Source organism: Salvelinus sp. IW2-2015, linkage group LG23 (genome assembly GCF_002910315.2).
Source record: "Salvelinus sp. IW2-2015 linkage group LG23, ASM291031v2, whole genome shotgun sequence".
Lineage (NCBI taxonomy): Eukaryota > Metazoa > Chordata > Actinopteri > Salmoniformes > Salmonidae > Salvelinus > Salvelinus sp. IW2-2015.
In genome coordinates this window covers 14464053-14481709 of record NC_036863.1, presented here as the reverse complement: position 1 = coordinate 14481709, position 17657 = coordinate 14464053, and the positions used below count along the sequence as shown (strand labels likewise).

At 41.0% G+C, this 17657-nt stretch overlaps 1 protein-coding gene across 1 annotated transcript in view; it reads left to right on the top strand.

Moving 5' to 3' along the window:
* Nucleotides 1-12520, top strand: part of LOC111951019 (homeobox protein PKNOX2) — a 130317-nt gene extending 117797 nt beyond the window's left edge. Inside the window, exons 15-16 of the mRNA XM_023968982.2 lie at nt 4875-5089; nt 10106-12520. Coding sequence (XP_023824750.2) covers nt 4875-5089; nt 10106-10946 — 1056 coding nt within the window. The 3' untranslated portion in view covers nt 10947-12520. The remainder of the gene's footprint in view (nt 1-4874; nt 5090-10105) is intronic.
* The last annotated feature ends 5137 nt before the right edge of the window (nt 12521-17657 follow it).

The following is a 17657-nucleotide window of genomic DNA, read 5'->3' as shown; positions in this document are numbered from 1 at the left end:
TTAGTTGTTTATCTTTTTGTTGTTGATGTGCATAGGCAACTGAGGGAGATGGTTGTTTGATCAATAGCGCTGTAAAGTTCACAAATGTAAGAGGACTCCCGTGGTATTTACATATAGTAGAAATACATTCAGGTGTATTTTGTGGCTTTTCGCGAATGCTTTCTAATGATCTAAAGTCACGCTGTTGCTACTACCTGTAAACACACAGTCCAGTTCAAAGTGAAAGATGGCAAGCCCGTTTGACAAATGCTTATTTGCATATTGGCCTACTCTAGCTCTGATTGKCTATGGCGCACCGGTCTGTTTAGAGTCCATTCCTGGACAAGACTGACATGTTTTATTAGGTTTTATTTACTGCAGTGTCTATTAATTGTCCAAACGCATGGACGCTTTCCCAATCTATATTGCTATAGGAATATCACAAATGCCTTAGTATACATCATTCCCAAACATTCTATGAAAGTATGAAAATGACCATATCTAAGTGGTATCATATTCTTCCTGGGGGTGTATATGAACAGATGTTTATAAGATGTCATGTTGCTAAAAGGTAATGCACAGGAAGGTAATGCAACTTATGTAAATGGTTGCTCTTTGTCAGGTGATGAAGACCATGGAAACATTGTTTCTGTCTTTGCCATGACAACAGTGTAATGTAAGTGGATCAGTGGAGGCTCCACAGAGGAGGAAGGGGAGGACCATCCTCCTCAGTGAATTTCATAAAAATAAAGTTGTAACACATTTAAAAAGTTATCCTTTTTAGATAAAACGATACGAAATATATTCACGTCACCAAATAACTGATTAAAACACACTGTTCTGCAATAAAGATCTACAGTAGACTCAACAGCACTCTGTAGGGTAGCACCATGGTGTAGCCAGAGGACAGCTAGCTTCCGTCCTCCTCTGGGTACTTTGACTTCAATACAAAACCTAGGAGGCTCATGGTTCTCACCCTTTTCCATAGACTTACACAGTAATTACAACTTCTGGAGGACGTCCTCCAACCTATCAGCTCTTGCAGCATAAACTGACATGTTGTCCACCCAATCAAAGGATCAGAGAATGACTTTAGTACTGAAAGCATAAGCTACAGATAGCTAGCAATGCAGTGCATAACATGTGGTGAGTAGTTGACTAAAAGAGAGAGAAAGACAATAGTTGAACAGTTTTTAAATGAATTTCTTCCAAAATGAAGGAGAAGCAATATATAGACAAAGAGATTGCATTTTTTTTTTCACTTTAAGTTTCACTTCCTTAGTAGCTAACAAATGCAGCTAACTAATTATTTTTGAAACTTCAAAATAGAAATGCTACCAATTTTTTTAAATTAAAACTTGTTACAAATGATGGAGTCACGCATGATTCACCTGTAACGATCGTCTGATGAAGAAGGAGTGGACCAAAGCGCAGCGTGGTAAGTGTCCATGATTTATTAATAAAACTGAACTCTAAATAACAAAACAACAAAGAGAACGAACAAAACCGAAACAGTTCTGTCAGGTGCAGAAACAGAAAACAGAAAACAACTACCCACAAAGCATCGGTGGGGAAAAGCTACCTAAGTATGATTCTCAATCAGAGACAACGATAGACAGCTGCCTCTGATTGAGAACCACACCCGGCCAAAACCAAAGAAATACAAAACATAGAAAATGAACATAGAACATAGGCTTTACGGCGAAAGCAAACCATGCAATTATCTCAATTTGTAAGTCGCTCTGGATAAGAGCGTCTGCTAAATGACTTAAATGTAAATGTAAATGTATCTGAGGACAGCGCCCAGCACACAAATGCATAACAAATCATTTTCAACCAAGGAGTTGCGACACGAAAGTCAGAAATAGTAAATATAAATATAATATATGCCTTACCTTTGAAGATCTCCTTCTGTTGGCACTATAAAAGGTCCCAGTTACATTACAAATTGTCCTTTTGTTAGATCAAGTCCTTCTTTGTATCCATAAAAACTCAGTTTAGCTGGCGCGCTTCAGTCAAAAATCCACTCGGTTTCCCTCCTTCAAAATGCATACAAAATGAATCCCAAACGTTACCAATAAACTTATCCAAACAAGTCAATCAACGTTTATTATCAAACCTTAGGTACCCTGATATGCAAATAAAGGATAACATTTAAGATGGAGAATCGTTATTGTCTTTAACAGAGAAAAATACCAAAGAACGCGCTCTCATTCACGCGCTTGGAAAAGCTACAGCCAAAATGGGAGCCACTTAGAAAAACGACAATTTCTAGCAAATTTTTTCCAAAAACCAGCCTGAAACTCTTTCTAAAGACTGTTGACATCTAGTGGAAGCCGTAGGAACTGCGATTGGGCACGATTTCGCCCTATTATAAAAGTGCCAGCCATTGAAATCAGTGGTAGGATGAAAATTATTTTGGGGGGGATGGTTTGTCCTTGGGGTTTCGCCTGCCATTTCAGTTCTGTTTTACTCACAGACATTATTGTAACAGTTGTCGAAACTTTAGAGTGTTGTCTATCCAAATCTACTAATTATATGCATATCCTAGCTTCTGGGCCTGAGTAGCAGTCAGTTTACTTTGGGCACGCTTTTCATCCGGACGTCAAAATACCGCCCCCTATCCCAAAGAAGTTAGAAACCCATGAGGTTGCTGGCCCTTGCTACATATTCGTCGCCAAACCCACTGGCTCCAGGTCATCTATAAGTCTTTGCTAGGTAATGTTCTGTCTTAGCTCACTGGTCACGATAACAACACCCACCCATAGCACGTGCTCCAGCAGGTATATCTCACTGGTCATCCCCAATGCCAACACCTACTTTGGCCACCTTTCCTTCCAGTTCTCTGCTGCCAATGACTGGAACGAATTGCAAAAATTGCTGAAGTTGGAGACTCATATCTCCCTCACCAACTTTAAGCATCAGCTATCTGAGCAGCTTACCGATTGCTGCAGCTGTGCACAGCCCATCTGTAAATAGCCCATCCAACTACCTACCTCATCCCCATTTTGTTTTTATTTACTTTTTTTGCTCTTTTGCACACCAGTATTTCTACTTGCACATCATCATCTGCACATCTATCACTCCAGTGTTAATTTGCTAAATTGTAATTACTTCGCTACTATTGGCCTATTTATTGCCTTACCTCCTTACTCCATTTGCACACACTGTATATAGATTTTACTATTGTGTTATTGACTGTACTTTTGTTTATCCCATGTGTAACTCTGTGTTGTTTTTTGTTGCACTGCTTTGCTTTTATTTGGCCAGGTCGCAGTTGTAAATGAGAACGTGTTCTCAACTGGCCTACCTGGTTAAATAAAGGTGAAATAGGAAGAAAAAATATATATATCTTATTAAAAGGGACATTTAAAGATTTCTCCAGACATAACATTATTAAACAAAAATCAAATCAAACTTTATTTGTCACATGCGCCGAATACAACAAGTGTAGACCTTACCGTGAAATGCTTACTTACAGGCCCTTAACCAACAGTGCAGTTCAAGAATATTTACCAAATAAACTGAAGTTTAAAATAATAAAAAGTAACACAATAAAAACACTGTGACAAGACCTGAGGTTTCTGTTACTGAGGGGATTAGCAATTCATTTCAAAGCTCAGATGTGTCATTTTATATGGGTTCTATATGTCACACCCTGACTTTAGTTATATTTGTTTTCTTTATTTTTTGGTTAGGTCAGGGTGTGACAAGGGTGGTTTGTTTAGTTTTTGTATTGTCTAGGGGTTTGTGTCTTGTCTAGGGTTTTTGTTTATCTATGGGGATTTTGTATGGTCTAGGGCACAGGTGTCAAACTCATTCCACGGGGGGCCGAGTGTCTGCGGGTTTTCGCTCCTCCCTTGTACTTGATTGATGAATTAACATCACTAATTAGTTAGGAACTCCCCACACCTGGTTGTCTAGGGCTTTATTGAAAGGAAAAACCAAAAACCTGCAGACACTAGGCCCTCCGTGGAATGAGTTTGACACCCCTGGTCTAGGGGTAATTAGGTTTATGGTGGCCTGAGTTGGTTCCCAATCAGAGACAGCTGTTTCTCGTTGTCTCTGATTGGGGAGCCTATTTAGGTTGCCATTGTCCATGTTGGTTTTGGGGGTAGTTGTTTTCTCTTTTGTGTTGCTGCACCTTACAGGACTGTTTCGGTTTCGTTCATTCTTTTTGTTTAGTGTTCTGTTTTAATAAAATTATAACATGAACACTTACCACGCTGCGCTTTGGTCCGACTACTCTTCATCCAACGATGAAAATCGTTACACTATAAATATGTAATAAGTAGTTCTATAAATACTGGGCTGTCTAAGTAAGACATGAATCTCATGCTCATGGGTATAATGATGGAGTTAAATGTGTGCTGTGTCCATTTGTGTATTTTGATGTATTTGGTGGACAGTCTGTTCAGATGAGGGTAAGGAGCTGTGTCACATGCTTGTGCGGAGTGTCTGTGTTTGTCTGTCTGTGTGTTTCTTAGTTGTACAGTACACATTTATGGAGTTTTAGGTGTTCAACATGGGAAGTTAGGCAATATTGTGAGTAGATATGGAGAGAGATATGGAGCGCTGGATTTGTATCATTTGTTTGTACAGTAATCGTCATTACTTTCGAATGAAAAGTGCCTCTTGCTTCCTTAATGTCGCAATGAGGAGCATCCATTAAAGTCATTAATCTTTCTGATTAAAAATGTAAAATGTAGACTGTAAATCACTCTCTTTATCTACACCTCTCCTTCACTTCTTTTCTCTTATACTTTCACTCTTTCTCTCACTCTTTTTTCTGTTCTTTTCTCTTTCTCTCTACCTCTCCGTCCCCTCCCTTCCTCTTCATTTCTTTCTCACCTTCCCTCCTTTCTTTCCTCTCTCCCGCCCTCCCTCCCTCTCAGATGTTCCCGTACTCTCTGTTGGCTATGGCCATGATGATGTACCTGCCTGCCCTCATCTGGCGTTTCCTGGTCATGCCGTCATTGGGCTCCGACCTGCTCTTCATCATTGACGAGCTGGACAAATCGTACAACCGCTCCGTGCGATTGGCTCAGAGCATCCTGGAGATGCGCCAGAACACCCAGAACCCCTTCACCTTCCAGGCCGAGCTTGAGAGGTGAGAGTGGATGTAGCAAAGATTGTGTCTGAGATAGATCCAGACAGATTGGTTGAGGCAGGAATTTTGGACTGGGGAAGAGGGGAAGTAAGCAGGCTTAAAATGTATGTCTATTTTTATTCATTTGCACACAGGAAAATTTAAAACAATATGATGACGTTTAAATGCAAATTAAGAGACCATGTTCAGGAGAGGTAAAAAAAAAACTGACAATTGCTTCAAAGCAAATACATTGTCCTTAAACGTAAATTATTTTTTTAAATAAACGATCTTCCGTATATCCAATTACAATGATCTTAACATCATTTTGAATGTACAGTGGGGAGAACAAGTATTTGATACACTGCCGATTTTGCAGATTTTCCTACTTAAAAAGCATGTAGAGGTCTGTAATTTTTATCATAGGTACACTTCAACTGTGAGAGACGTGAATCTAAACAAAAATCCCGAAAATCACATTGTAGATTTTTAAGTAATTATTAGCATTTTATTGCATGACATAAGTATTTGATAACATCAGAAAAGCAGAACCTAATATTTGGTACAGAATCCTTTGTTTGCAATTACAGAGATCATACGTTTCCTGTAGTTCTTGACCAGGTTTGCACACACTGCAGCAGGGATTTTGGCCCACTCCTCCCATACAGACCATTCTCCAGATCCTTCAGGTTTCGGGGCTGTCGCTGGGCAATACGAACTTTCAGCTCCCTCCAAAGATTTTCTATTGGGTCAGGTCTGGAGACTGGCTAGGCCACTCCAGGACCTTGAGATACTTCTTACGGAAGCCACTCCTTAGTTGCCCTGGCTGTGGTGTTTCGGTTCGTTGTCACTGGAAGACCAGCCACGACCCATCATCAATGCTCTTACTGAGGGAAGGAGGTTGTTGGCTAAACATCTCGCAATACATGGCCCCATCCATCCTCCCCTCAATACGGTGCATCGTCTGTCCCCTTTGCAGAAAAGCATCCCCCAAAGAATGATGTTTCCACCTCCATGCTACGGTTGGGATGGTGTTCTTCGGGGTTGTACTCATCCTTCTTCTTCCTCCAAACACGGCGAGTGGAGTTTAGACCAAAAAGCTCTATTTTTGAATCATCAGACCACATGACCTTCTCCCATTCCTCCTTGGATCATCCAGATGGTCATTGGCAAACTTCAGACGGGCCTGGACATGCGCCTGCTTGAGCAGGGGGACCTTGTGTGCGCTGCAGGATTTTAATCCATGACGGCGTAGTGTGTTACTAATGGTTTCTTTGAGACTGTGGTCCCAGCTCTCTTCAGGTCATTGACAGGTCCTGCCGTGTAGTTCTGGGCTGATCCCTCACCTTCCTCATGATCATTGATGCCCCACGAGGTGAGATCTTGCATGGAGCCCCAGACCGAGGGTGATTGACCATCATCTTGAACTCTTTTCTATTTTCTTCTATTTTCTAATAATTGCCCAACAGTTGTTGCCTCTCACCAAGCTGCTTGCCTATTGTCCTGTAGCCCATCCCAGCCTTGTGCGTCTACAATTTTATCCCTGATGTCCTTACACAGCTCTCTGGTCTTGGCCATTGTGGAGAGGTTGGAGTCTGTTTGATTGAGTGTGTGGACAGGTGTCTTTTATACAGGTAACGAGTTCAAACAGGTGCAGTTAATACAGGTAATGAGTGGAGAACAGGAGGGCTTCTTAAAGAAAAACTAACAGGTCTGTGAGAGCCGGAATTCTTACTGGTTGGTAGGTGATCAAATACTTATGTCATGCAATAAAATGCTAATTAATTACTTAAAAATCATACAATGTGATTTTCGGGATTTTTGTTTTAGATTCCGTCTCTCACAGTTGAAGTGTACCTATGATAAAAATTACAGACCTCTACATGCTTTGTAAGTAGGAAAACCTGCAAAATCGTGCAGTGTATCAAATACTTGTTCTCCCCACTGTATACTACAACTTAATCTATCCAGTCATGTCATATTGCAATATAGTTGTCAGGACCCGCTGCGAGAAACAGTCACTAATAATCGTCAGAACCCAGAAGATGAGGCAGACACAGCAGTACTAGCGATAGTGGTTTAATAAAGAACAAAATCTTCAGGCAAAGAAACTAAATCCACAATGTCCAAAAATAAAGCCAAAAGGCACAAAATGGAAATCCTCCAAAATACAAAAGAAACTTCACAAAGTGGTAAAAAACAGCAGGGAAAAACAAACCTCAAAAGACTACTCAAATAATACACAAGAACTAAACCAGAGAACCTCTGGAAAATCCAACAAGAGAAATCTCTGAATAAAACAAGGCTTGGGCTGGGGCTGGGTGCTAACTTACAAACACTGAGCAAGGAACAAAGGAACACACAGGGTTTAAATACTAACAAGGGAATGACCTACAGGTGCAAACAATAATTAGAGCAAGAAAAACAAAAGGTACAAAAAAGGTGCAATGGGGACATCTAGTGACCAAAACCCGAACAGTCTTGGCCAAAACCTGACAATAGTACTTAAATAAGCAACCTCAATAACATTTTAATTCTTCAAAAGCGTTTTGTGAGAATGGCAACACACTCCGACAGTCGTGCCAGTTCCTCTCCACTCTTTCATCACCTTCAAACCCTCAATATTTATGATATCGATCAACTTCAAGTCTGTTTATTTGTATTCCAGTTCAAAATAAATCTAATCCCTGTTTCTTTTCAAACTCATTTCAAATAGAAATGTCAAACTCCGGTTCATCATTATTCTACAAGATCTCCACACTCCTTTTTTCCGTAGAAGATTTGGTACATTTTCCATTACTTACAGGCCCTTCGGAAAGTATTCAGACCCCTTGACTTTTTCTACATTTTGTTACGTTACAACCTTATTCTAAAATCGATGAAATTGTTTTTTTTCTTCTCTCATGAACCTACAAACAGTACCCCACAATGACAAACAAAAACAGGTTTTTAGACATTTTTGCAAATGTATTAACAATTAAAAACAGAAATACTGTATTTACATAAGTAATCAGACTTTGCTATGAGACTCGAAATTGAGCTCCGGTGCATCCTGTTTCCATTGATCATACTTGAGATGTTTCTACAATTTGATTGGAGTCCACATGTGGTAAATTCTATTGATTGGACATGATTTGGAAAGGTACACACCTATCTATATAAGGTCCCACAGTTGACAGTGCATGTCAGAGCAAAAAACAAGCTATGAGTTCGAAGGAATTGTCCGTAGAGCACAGGATTGTGTCGAGGCACAGATCTGTAGAAGGGTACCAAAACATTTCTGCAGCATTGAAGGTCCCCAAGAACACAGTGGCCTCCATCATTCTCAATTGGAAGAAATTTGGAACCACCAAACTTCCTATAACTGGCCGCCCGGCCAAACTGAGCAATCGGGGTACAAGGGTCTCGGTCAGGGAGGTGACCAAGAACCCGATGGTCACTCTGACAGAGCTCTAGAGTTCCTCTGTGGAGATGGGAGAACCTTCCAGAAGGACAACCATCTCTGCAGCACTCCACCAATCAGGCCTTTATGGTAGAGTGACCAGACAGAAGCCACTCCTCAGTAAAAGGCACATGACAGTCTGCTTGGAGTTTGCCAAAAGGCATATAAAGATTCCCAGACCATGAGAAACAAGATTCTCTGGTCTGATGAAACCAAGGTTGAACTTTTTGGCCTGAATGCCAAGTGTCACATCTGGAGGAAAACTGGCACCATCCCTATGGTGAAGCATGGTGGTGGCAACATCATGCTGTGGGGATGTTTTTCAGCGGCAGGGACTGGGAGACTTGTCAGGATCGAGGCAAAGATGAACAGAGCAAAGTACAGAGAGATCCTAAATGAAAACATGCTTCAGAGCGCTCAGGACCTTAAACTGGGGTGAAGGTTCACCTTCCAACAGGACAACGACCCTAAGCACACAGCCAAGACAACACAGGAGTGGCTTCGGGACAAGTCTGTGAATGTTCTTGAGTGGCCCAGCCAGAGCCCGGACTTGAACCCGATCAAACATCTCTGGAGCGACCTGAAAATAGCTGTGCAGCAACGCTCCCCATCCAACCTGACAGAGCTTGAGAGGATCTGCAGAGAAGAATGGGAGAAACTCCCCAAATACAGGTGTGTCAAGCCTGTACCCTCATACCCAAGAAGATTCAAGGCTGTAATCGCTGCCGAAGGTGCTTCAACAAAGTACTGAGTAAGGGTCTGAATACTTATGTAAATGTGATATTTCATTTTTTTCCATTTTTTAAATTAGCAAACATTTCTAAAAACCTTTGTCATTATGGGGTATGTGTGTAGATGGAGGGAAAAAACTATTTAATACATTTTAGAATAAGGCTGTAACGTAATAAAATGTCTAAAAAGTCAATGTGTCTGAATACTTTCCGAAGGCACTATTTACATACTGTAGGTCTGTTTTGTACTGTCTCCCAGACTACCTCAAGCACTGCAACAGCTTCAACTCCTTCAAATGCAAAATTAAAAAATATCTACTGGACATTTCATTCAATGACTCATCCAAATAATCTGATGCCTATATGTCACTCATGCTGATTATGCATTTTACTTGAATATCTTTTCTTTTTTTGTTCTTTTTTTTTTATCCATCATGTTTTTTTTCTTTGTGTGAATCTCCACCTATTTGAATCCGCTGTGTGGTGCTAGGAAAAAAAACTAAAGGTCCAGTCAGGGGGGATCCCAGGCCCGAGTTTGGGAAACCCTGCCTTATACAATGATTTTTGAGTGGCAAACATGTTCCTGTTGTTTGTAATTGCCATGGCTGTGGCCATTAAGAAATATATCTTTGAGTTTCTATAAAAACAAAAGTAAGCTAATTACAGCTAAAAGTATCTGAAATGGAAACTGAAAACAAGACCCTATTTAGGCAGTTATGTGACTGACTATTTAAATCTTGAATACTATGATAAATGCTTTAGATACTCACACAACCTCCATTACCAAACATCAGAGCCAATAACATGAAAGTGTGTTTGAGCCAACTGTCCTCTAACCCCATCTCTTCCATGGTCTCTTTTCAGGGCCAAGCGGAAGCGTTACTTCGAGTATCCCCTGTTGGAGAGGTACATGCAGAGCAAGCACGGCTCCTACTTCCTGGTCAGCATGCTCTTTCTGCGCGGCTTCCTCTTGCTCACCTTCATGTCTGCCGCCTGCCTCTACCTCGTCTACTTCCACCTATCCGCCTTTCTCCAGGATGAGTTTAGCTGCTTTGTCCGCACCGGCTTGCTGCGCGACCAAAACTGGGTCCCAGAACTGGTCCAGTGCAAAATGACCGGCCAACTGGTCTTCCAGGTTATTAGCGTGGCTAACGGTGCTATCTACATCCTTCTGGTACCTATCGTGCTGTTCAGCTTGGTCCGCCTCTTCTGTTGGGATACGACTCTATTGTCGGTCTACGAGGTTCTACCTGCATTGGGACTTAACAGCGGTCGCAAGCTGGGCTGCCCGCTCAACGACCTCAACGTTCTTCTGCTGTTTTTGCGAGCTAACGTGGCGCATCTGCAGTCTTATGGCAGGCTGAGGGCCGTATGCTCGCTGGCATCCCCGCAGATCGGGAAGGGGAATGGCGTGAAGGGTGCGGGGATGCTGACGGCAGAGGAGATCGAGGAGAGGGCCGAGGCAGCACAGGAGCTGGAGGAGGAAGTGGAGGAGCTGCAGGAGGAAGGGAAGCTCAACCTGGTGGATATCATGACCATTTTAGGAGCGGCCCGGGGAAACGCGTTCAACTGCACCGATTCCAGGCCTCTGGTGGAGGAGAATATGAGTCTGGGTACTGTAACTCTTATCTACACTCTCAAACGTATTCTGCTCGTGGGATTGTTCACCTATATTGTTTGGGATGTTCAGAAAATTATAAAATGATGGAGCTCTCTCTGTGAGACTGCAGATGATGTTGAAATTAAATAACGGATGGTGGTGTAAGCAGTTTTCATTGAATAGCCACTCTACTCTTACTGAATATTGGATGAGGAGGCAATAGTAGTAATGGACTTCACTTGAGATAGCAGTTTTGATTCAAACTTTTCCATCTACACTGTGATACAAAAATGCTTTCCACAAATATTAACTGTCCACAAATGGTTTTCTTATACATGTACTACTATACCAGTAGGCCTAATATAAATAAGTATTACATGTTAGAGAGTTTTTCCTCAGGACTGGAAAGCCTATAATTCTAAAAGAGGCTTTTATTAGGAACTACAGCAAGAGAGCAGATACAATTAGTGGTCATTCCCACTCCTAACTCCCCTCTCTGTCTCCTTACAGAGCCAAACCACCAGGGGTACCATGAGTTGAAGGAGACTGCATCATGTAAAAATGACTAAATCACCAATGGACTGAACCATCAATGTGACACCAATCAATGTGGATGAAGGAAAAATATACTGAACAAAAATATAAACGCAACATGCAACAATTTCAATGATTTTACTGAGTTACAGTTCATATAAGGAAATCAGTCAATTGAAATACATTTTTAGGCCCTAATCTATGTATTCCAAATGCCTGGGCAGGTGTGCAGCCATGGGTAAGCCAGGCCCAGCTAATCAGAATTCGTTTTCCCCCCAAAAAAGGGCTTTATTACTGACAGAAAAACTCCTCAGTTTCATCAGCTGTCTGGGTGGCTGGTCTCAGACAATTCCGCATCTGCAGTTGTAAGACCGGTTGGAATTACTGCCAAATTCTCTAAAACAATGTTGGAGGCGGCTTATGGTAGAGAAAATAGCATTTAATTCTCTGGCAACAGCTCTGGTGGACATTCCTGCAGTCAGCATGCCAATTACATGCTCCTTCAAAACTTGAGACATCTGTGACGTGTTGTGTGACGAAATTGCATTTTAGAGTGGCTTTCGTTGTGTAATAATCATGCTGTTTAATCAGCTTCATGATATGCCACACCTGTCAGGTGGATGGATTATCTAGGCAAAGTAGAAATGCTCACTAACAGGGATGTGCACATCATTTGAGAGAAATAAGCTTGTTTGTGACTCTGAAACATTTCTGGGATATTTTATTTTAGCTCATAAAACATGGGAACTACACTTTACATGTTGCATTTATATTTTTGTTCAGTATAGCTAGGTTTAGAAGATTAGTTAAAAAAGACATAACCCTGGAGAGAAGTGAGGGACGGTGTTCTGTACTCAGAGAAATTGTTCCAAAAAGCCTCCATTAGAATGAAAAGCTTGGTGGTTGAGTTGAGCGATGTCATTTTGTATGACTGAGCTTTTGGGTCGTTGGGACTCAACTTAATTTCAACCTCAGATTTCCTATTTGTCCTTTATGGATATGCTATGTACTGTACTTGTTAGATTTTGTGATTTGTCAAAAGGTAAAGTTCTATCTGTTAAACGTCTATAGGTAACATTTGATATGCTCTATGTCAGATACAATTGTAATGAATAAAGTTATTTTTATGACTGTTGTGTTAAACAGCTCGTGTGAGAGTGAAACATTTCTTGTCCAACTGCTGTAGCACATTCTGATGTTTGGTGGATCACTAATGAGGTGGAAACCTTTCCTTACCACTAGTGAATCATATTGTAAATTAATTGCCTCATAAATAGAAAAACCGTGAGTAGTTACAGAAGTAGGATCTTAATTTGCGGCAGTTTGCTCAAACAGGAAAGGAAAAAGGAAATGTGAATTATTATGTGGATTATAAGGAACGATTATAATGAATGGACATTTTTGTAGGGTTTGATAGGGAAACTTAAACATCAAATTCACTAGATTTTGCATTGCAGGAAAGTTCTCCTGCAACAGGGTGTTCAAATGAAGATCCTACATCTGTAATTAAATGTGCTCACTCTCCAAAAAATGCTTGACTTAGTCGCAAAAGCAAAGGTGTAAATGTAAACAATTTGTGCAGAAATATTTGCTGCACCTGAGCACCTTTTGTAATTTAAAGTAGAAACATTTGTCGAGCTCGTCTTCCCTGACGTTTTGAATGTTTAAACTTTTGAACTCTATACTTGATTTTTCTCCTCTTACACACCACACATATATTTATTGTAATACAATTATATTCAATTCATGTTATCTTCCTATACCCAATCCTGACTGTGATTCAAAACCAAAATTCGCACATTCCACATTCACTCATTTATAGGCAGTGGGGTTAAGAATTGATAAATACCAGGGTTGGGAAACCAGGATTGATATTTTAGGGGTTGAATAAAGTATCATATTGTCACTGCCCAATGTGGTTTGGAGGGAGGAGTGCTGCGATGGCATTTTGCGCTGCAATGTCAGATGTCCTGCAGAGACTGTCATAGGTTGTGTCACAAATGGCACCCCATTCCCTATATAGCGCATTACTTTTGACCAGGCCCCACAGTTGGGACTCAGCCAATATGTCAATATGTTAGTTGTGCAGCCATAGCCACAGGAGTATGATCCCTAAAGATCCTTATTGCCTTTTGGTACTGACACTTTGTGACTGTCACACCATGGACCGACCGCACAGTAAAAACCCCTGCATAATAAACATCCTTATCATTTATGCACGTTAACAATCCCTTTGCACTATACACATGGTGATACACTCGACTAGAATAGCTTTCTGGACGTTAGACTATTCGAAGAGGGACGCAAGCTCTTTTTTAGCTGAATGTTAAATACAGCAGCCCAATAGAACTCACGTCTAGTTTGAAAGAAGAGCGAACGTGCGATGGCGGTAGGCTAGCAGTTATATATTTAGACTCATAACCATTCAATCTTGGTGAAGAAAATAAGTGAAAGCCTTCTGCATATAATTATAGTCCTATTTTATTCAAGGATGTCATTAGAATGACAGACAAGTAAACGTATTTTATTTTATTAAACTAAATGTATTTTATTTATTTATGCTAGGAAGGAATGAAGCAACAATACATAAGGTCCCACAGTTGACAGTGCTTGTCAGAGCAAAAGCCAAGCAATGAGGTCGAAGAAATTGACCGTAGAGCTCCGAGACAGGATTGTGGCAAGGCACAGATCTGGGGAAGGGTACCAAAACATTTCTGCAGCATTGAATGTCCCTAAGAACACAGTGGCCTCCATCATTCTTAAATGGAAGAAGTTTGGAACCACCAAGACTATTCCTAGAGCTGGCCGCCTGGCCAAACTGAGCAATCGGGAGAGAAGGGCCTTGGTCAGGGAGGTAACCAAGAACCCGATGGTCACTCTGACAGAGCTCCAGAGTTCCTCTGTGGCAATGGGACCATGAGAAACAAGATTCTCTGTTCTGATGAAACCAAGATTGAACTCTTTGGCCTGAATGCCAAGCGTCATGTCTGGAGGAAACCTGGCACCATCCCTACGGTGAAGCATGGTGGTGGAAGCATCATGCTGTGGGGATGTTTTTCAGCGGCAGGGACTCGCAGACTTGTCAGGATCGAGGGAAAGATGAACGGAGAAAAGTACAGAGAGATCCTTGATGAAAACCTGCCTCAGACTGGGACGAAGGATCACCTTCCAATAAGAAAATGACCCTAAGCATACAGCCAAGACAATGCAGGAATGGCTTCTGGACAATTCTNGCTATTTCTGAGTTTTGTGACACCTCTCCTTCTTTGGAAAATGGCTGTATGTTTTTCTGTGACTTGGCGCTGACCTAACATAATCGCAAGGTGTGCTTCCGCCGTAAAGCCTTTTTGAAATCAGACACTGTGGCTGGATTAACGAGAAGTTTATCTTTAAAATGGTGTATATTACTTACTTGTATGTTTGAGGAATTTTAATTATGAGATTTCTGTTGTTTTGAATTTGGCGCCCTGCAATTTCACTGGCTGTTGGTTAGGTGGGACGCCAGTGTCCCACATATCCCAGAGAAGTTAAGGCATATGTGTCACTGTAGCTTATACAATCAGTTTGTCCTTGTCAGAAAGCCTCTGAAATATTGAGAATAATCACTCACAGCCAGTTAGAGACCCGTATAGTACTATCCATCACCACCATCCATTCCACTGGGTTTGATGCCCAAGTTCATGAACTGTCAGCACAAGACATATCTGACCTTTTTAATGGATTACGCTCTGAAATCTGTACGAATAGGCATGGTCTGTAACCAACAGGACCCTGAACAGCTTCTAACCCCAAGCCATAAAACTGCTAAATAGTTTGTTAAATTATTAATCAAATAGCTACCAGAATTATCTGCATTGACCCTTTTTGCACTAACTTCTTTTACTCATCACATACGCTGCTGCTACTGTTTATTATCTGTCACTTTATTCCTAGTTTTAATGTATGTACATATCTACCCCAATTACCTCATACCCCTGCCATTCGACTCGTTACTGGTACCCCTTGTATATAACCAAGGTATCGTTACGCATTGTATATCCATATATTATTACTTTTACGTGTTTTACTTTTCTTTTATTTCTCTACTTTCTCTCTGCATTGTTGGGAAGGACCCGTAAGTAAGCATTTCACATTTTATTTGATCTGGCTACAATAAATGGCTTGAGTATAGAGCTAATGTGGACAACATGTGAAAATCAAATAATGTAGTAATTATTATTAATTATCAGTCTAACAATAAAATCAACAAATTCCTTGGAGGAAGGGGAGGACCATAGTGCATTTCAGAAATATTCAGTGAATTTCAGAATAAATTGTGAAACATTAAAAACATTATGCTTTTTAGATAAAACTATACAGAATATATTCACGTCACCAAATATCTGATTAATAACTGAAGGCCTACAGTAGCCTGAACATCACCCTCTAGGGTAGCGCTATGGTGTAGCCGGAGGAAAGCTATTTTCCGTCCTCCTCTGGGTACATTGACTTCAATACAAAACCTAGGAGGCTCATGGTTCTCACCCCTTCCATAGACTTACGCAGTAATAATGATGACTTCCAATCAGAGAATTAATCTAGTACTGAAAGCATAAGTGGCAGCTAGCTAGCAGCACATTTGTGGCGGCAGGTAGCCTAGTGGTTAGAGCATTGAACTAATAACCGAAAGGTTGCAAGATCAAATCCCTGAGCTGACAAGGTAAAAATCTGGTGTTCTGCCCCTGAACAAGGCAGTTAACCCACTGTTCCTAGGCCGTCATTGAAAATAAGAATTTGTTCTTAACTAACTTGCCTAGTTAAATAAAGGTAAAAAATATATATACAGTGTGGTGAGTAGTTGACTCTGAGAGAGAAAGACAATTTCTCTGAGAGAGAAAGACAACAGTTGTGAACAAATTCATTTCTAGGAAAATATATCTAGATAGATTTTATTCAAATGTTTTCTTAGTCCACCTTTCACTTACTTAGCTAATACAGCTAATTTAGCCTACTCAACAACATGATATTTATGTTACCTAGCTGGCTAAGGCTATCTAACACTGCAACTCTTCCATGTCAAGGTAAGCTTTCGAGGCCCCCCGGTGTAGTTGCTAAACTTCTTGCTGTACACTGTACTGCGTGATTGCTCACATGGATTGGACAGGGCCGGCGTAATGGGCTGGCTTTAGAAGCCTGGCGCGGCATATGGCATGCCAATTAGTGTCAATGACCCAAAACACACAACTGGAGGTGTGTTTTGAGTCATTGTCCTGTTGAAAAACAAATGATAGTCCCATTAAGCGCAAACCAGATGGGATGGCGTATCGCTGCAGAATGCTTTGCTAGCCATACTGGTTAAGCATGCCTTGAATTCTAAATCAAAGACAGTGTCACTAGCAAAGCACCCCCACACCATCACACCTCCTCCTCCATGCTTCAGAGTAGGAACCACACATGCGGAGATCATACGTTCACCTACTCTGCGTCTCACAAAGACACTGCAGTTGGAACCAATTTTTTTTAATTTGGACTCATCAGACCAAAGGACATATTTCCAACAGTCTAATGTCCATTGCTCGTGTTTCTTGGTCCACACAAGTCTCTTCTTCTTATTGGTGTCCTTTAGTAGTGGTTTCTTTGCAGCAATTCGACCACGAAGGCCTGATTCACAGTCTCCGATGAACAGTTGATGTTGAGATGTGTCTGTTACTTAAACTCTGCAAAGCATTTATTGGGCTGCAATCTGAGGTGCAGTTAACTCTAATGAACTTATCCTCTGCAGTAGAGGTAACTCTGGGTGTTCCTTTCCTGAGGCGGTCCTCGTGAGAGCCAATTTCATCATAGCGCTTGATGGTTTTTGCGACTTTACCTGAAGAAACTTTCAAAGTTCTTGAATTTTTCCGCATTTACTGACCTTCATGTCTTAAAGTAATGATGGACTGTCGTTTCTCTTTGCTTATTTGAGCTGTTCTTGCCATAATATGGACTTGGTCTTCTACCAAATAGGGCTTTCTTTTGTATACCACCCCTAACTTGTCACAACACAGCTGATTGGCTCAAATGCATTAAGAAGGAAAGAAATTCCACAAATTAAAATTAACAAAGCAAATTGAAATGCATTTCAGATGACTACCTCATGAAGCTGGTTGAGAGAATGCCAAGAGTGTGCAAAGCTGTCATCAAGGCAAAGGGTAGCTACTTTGAAGAATTTCAACAACAAATTTTTTCTTTTGATTTGTTTAACACTTTTTTGGTTACTGCATGATTCCATATGTTTGGGCTTCTGAGTGGCGCAGCGGTCTA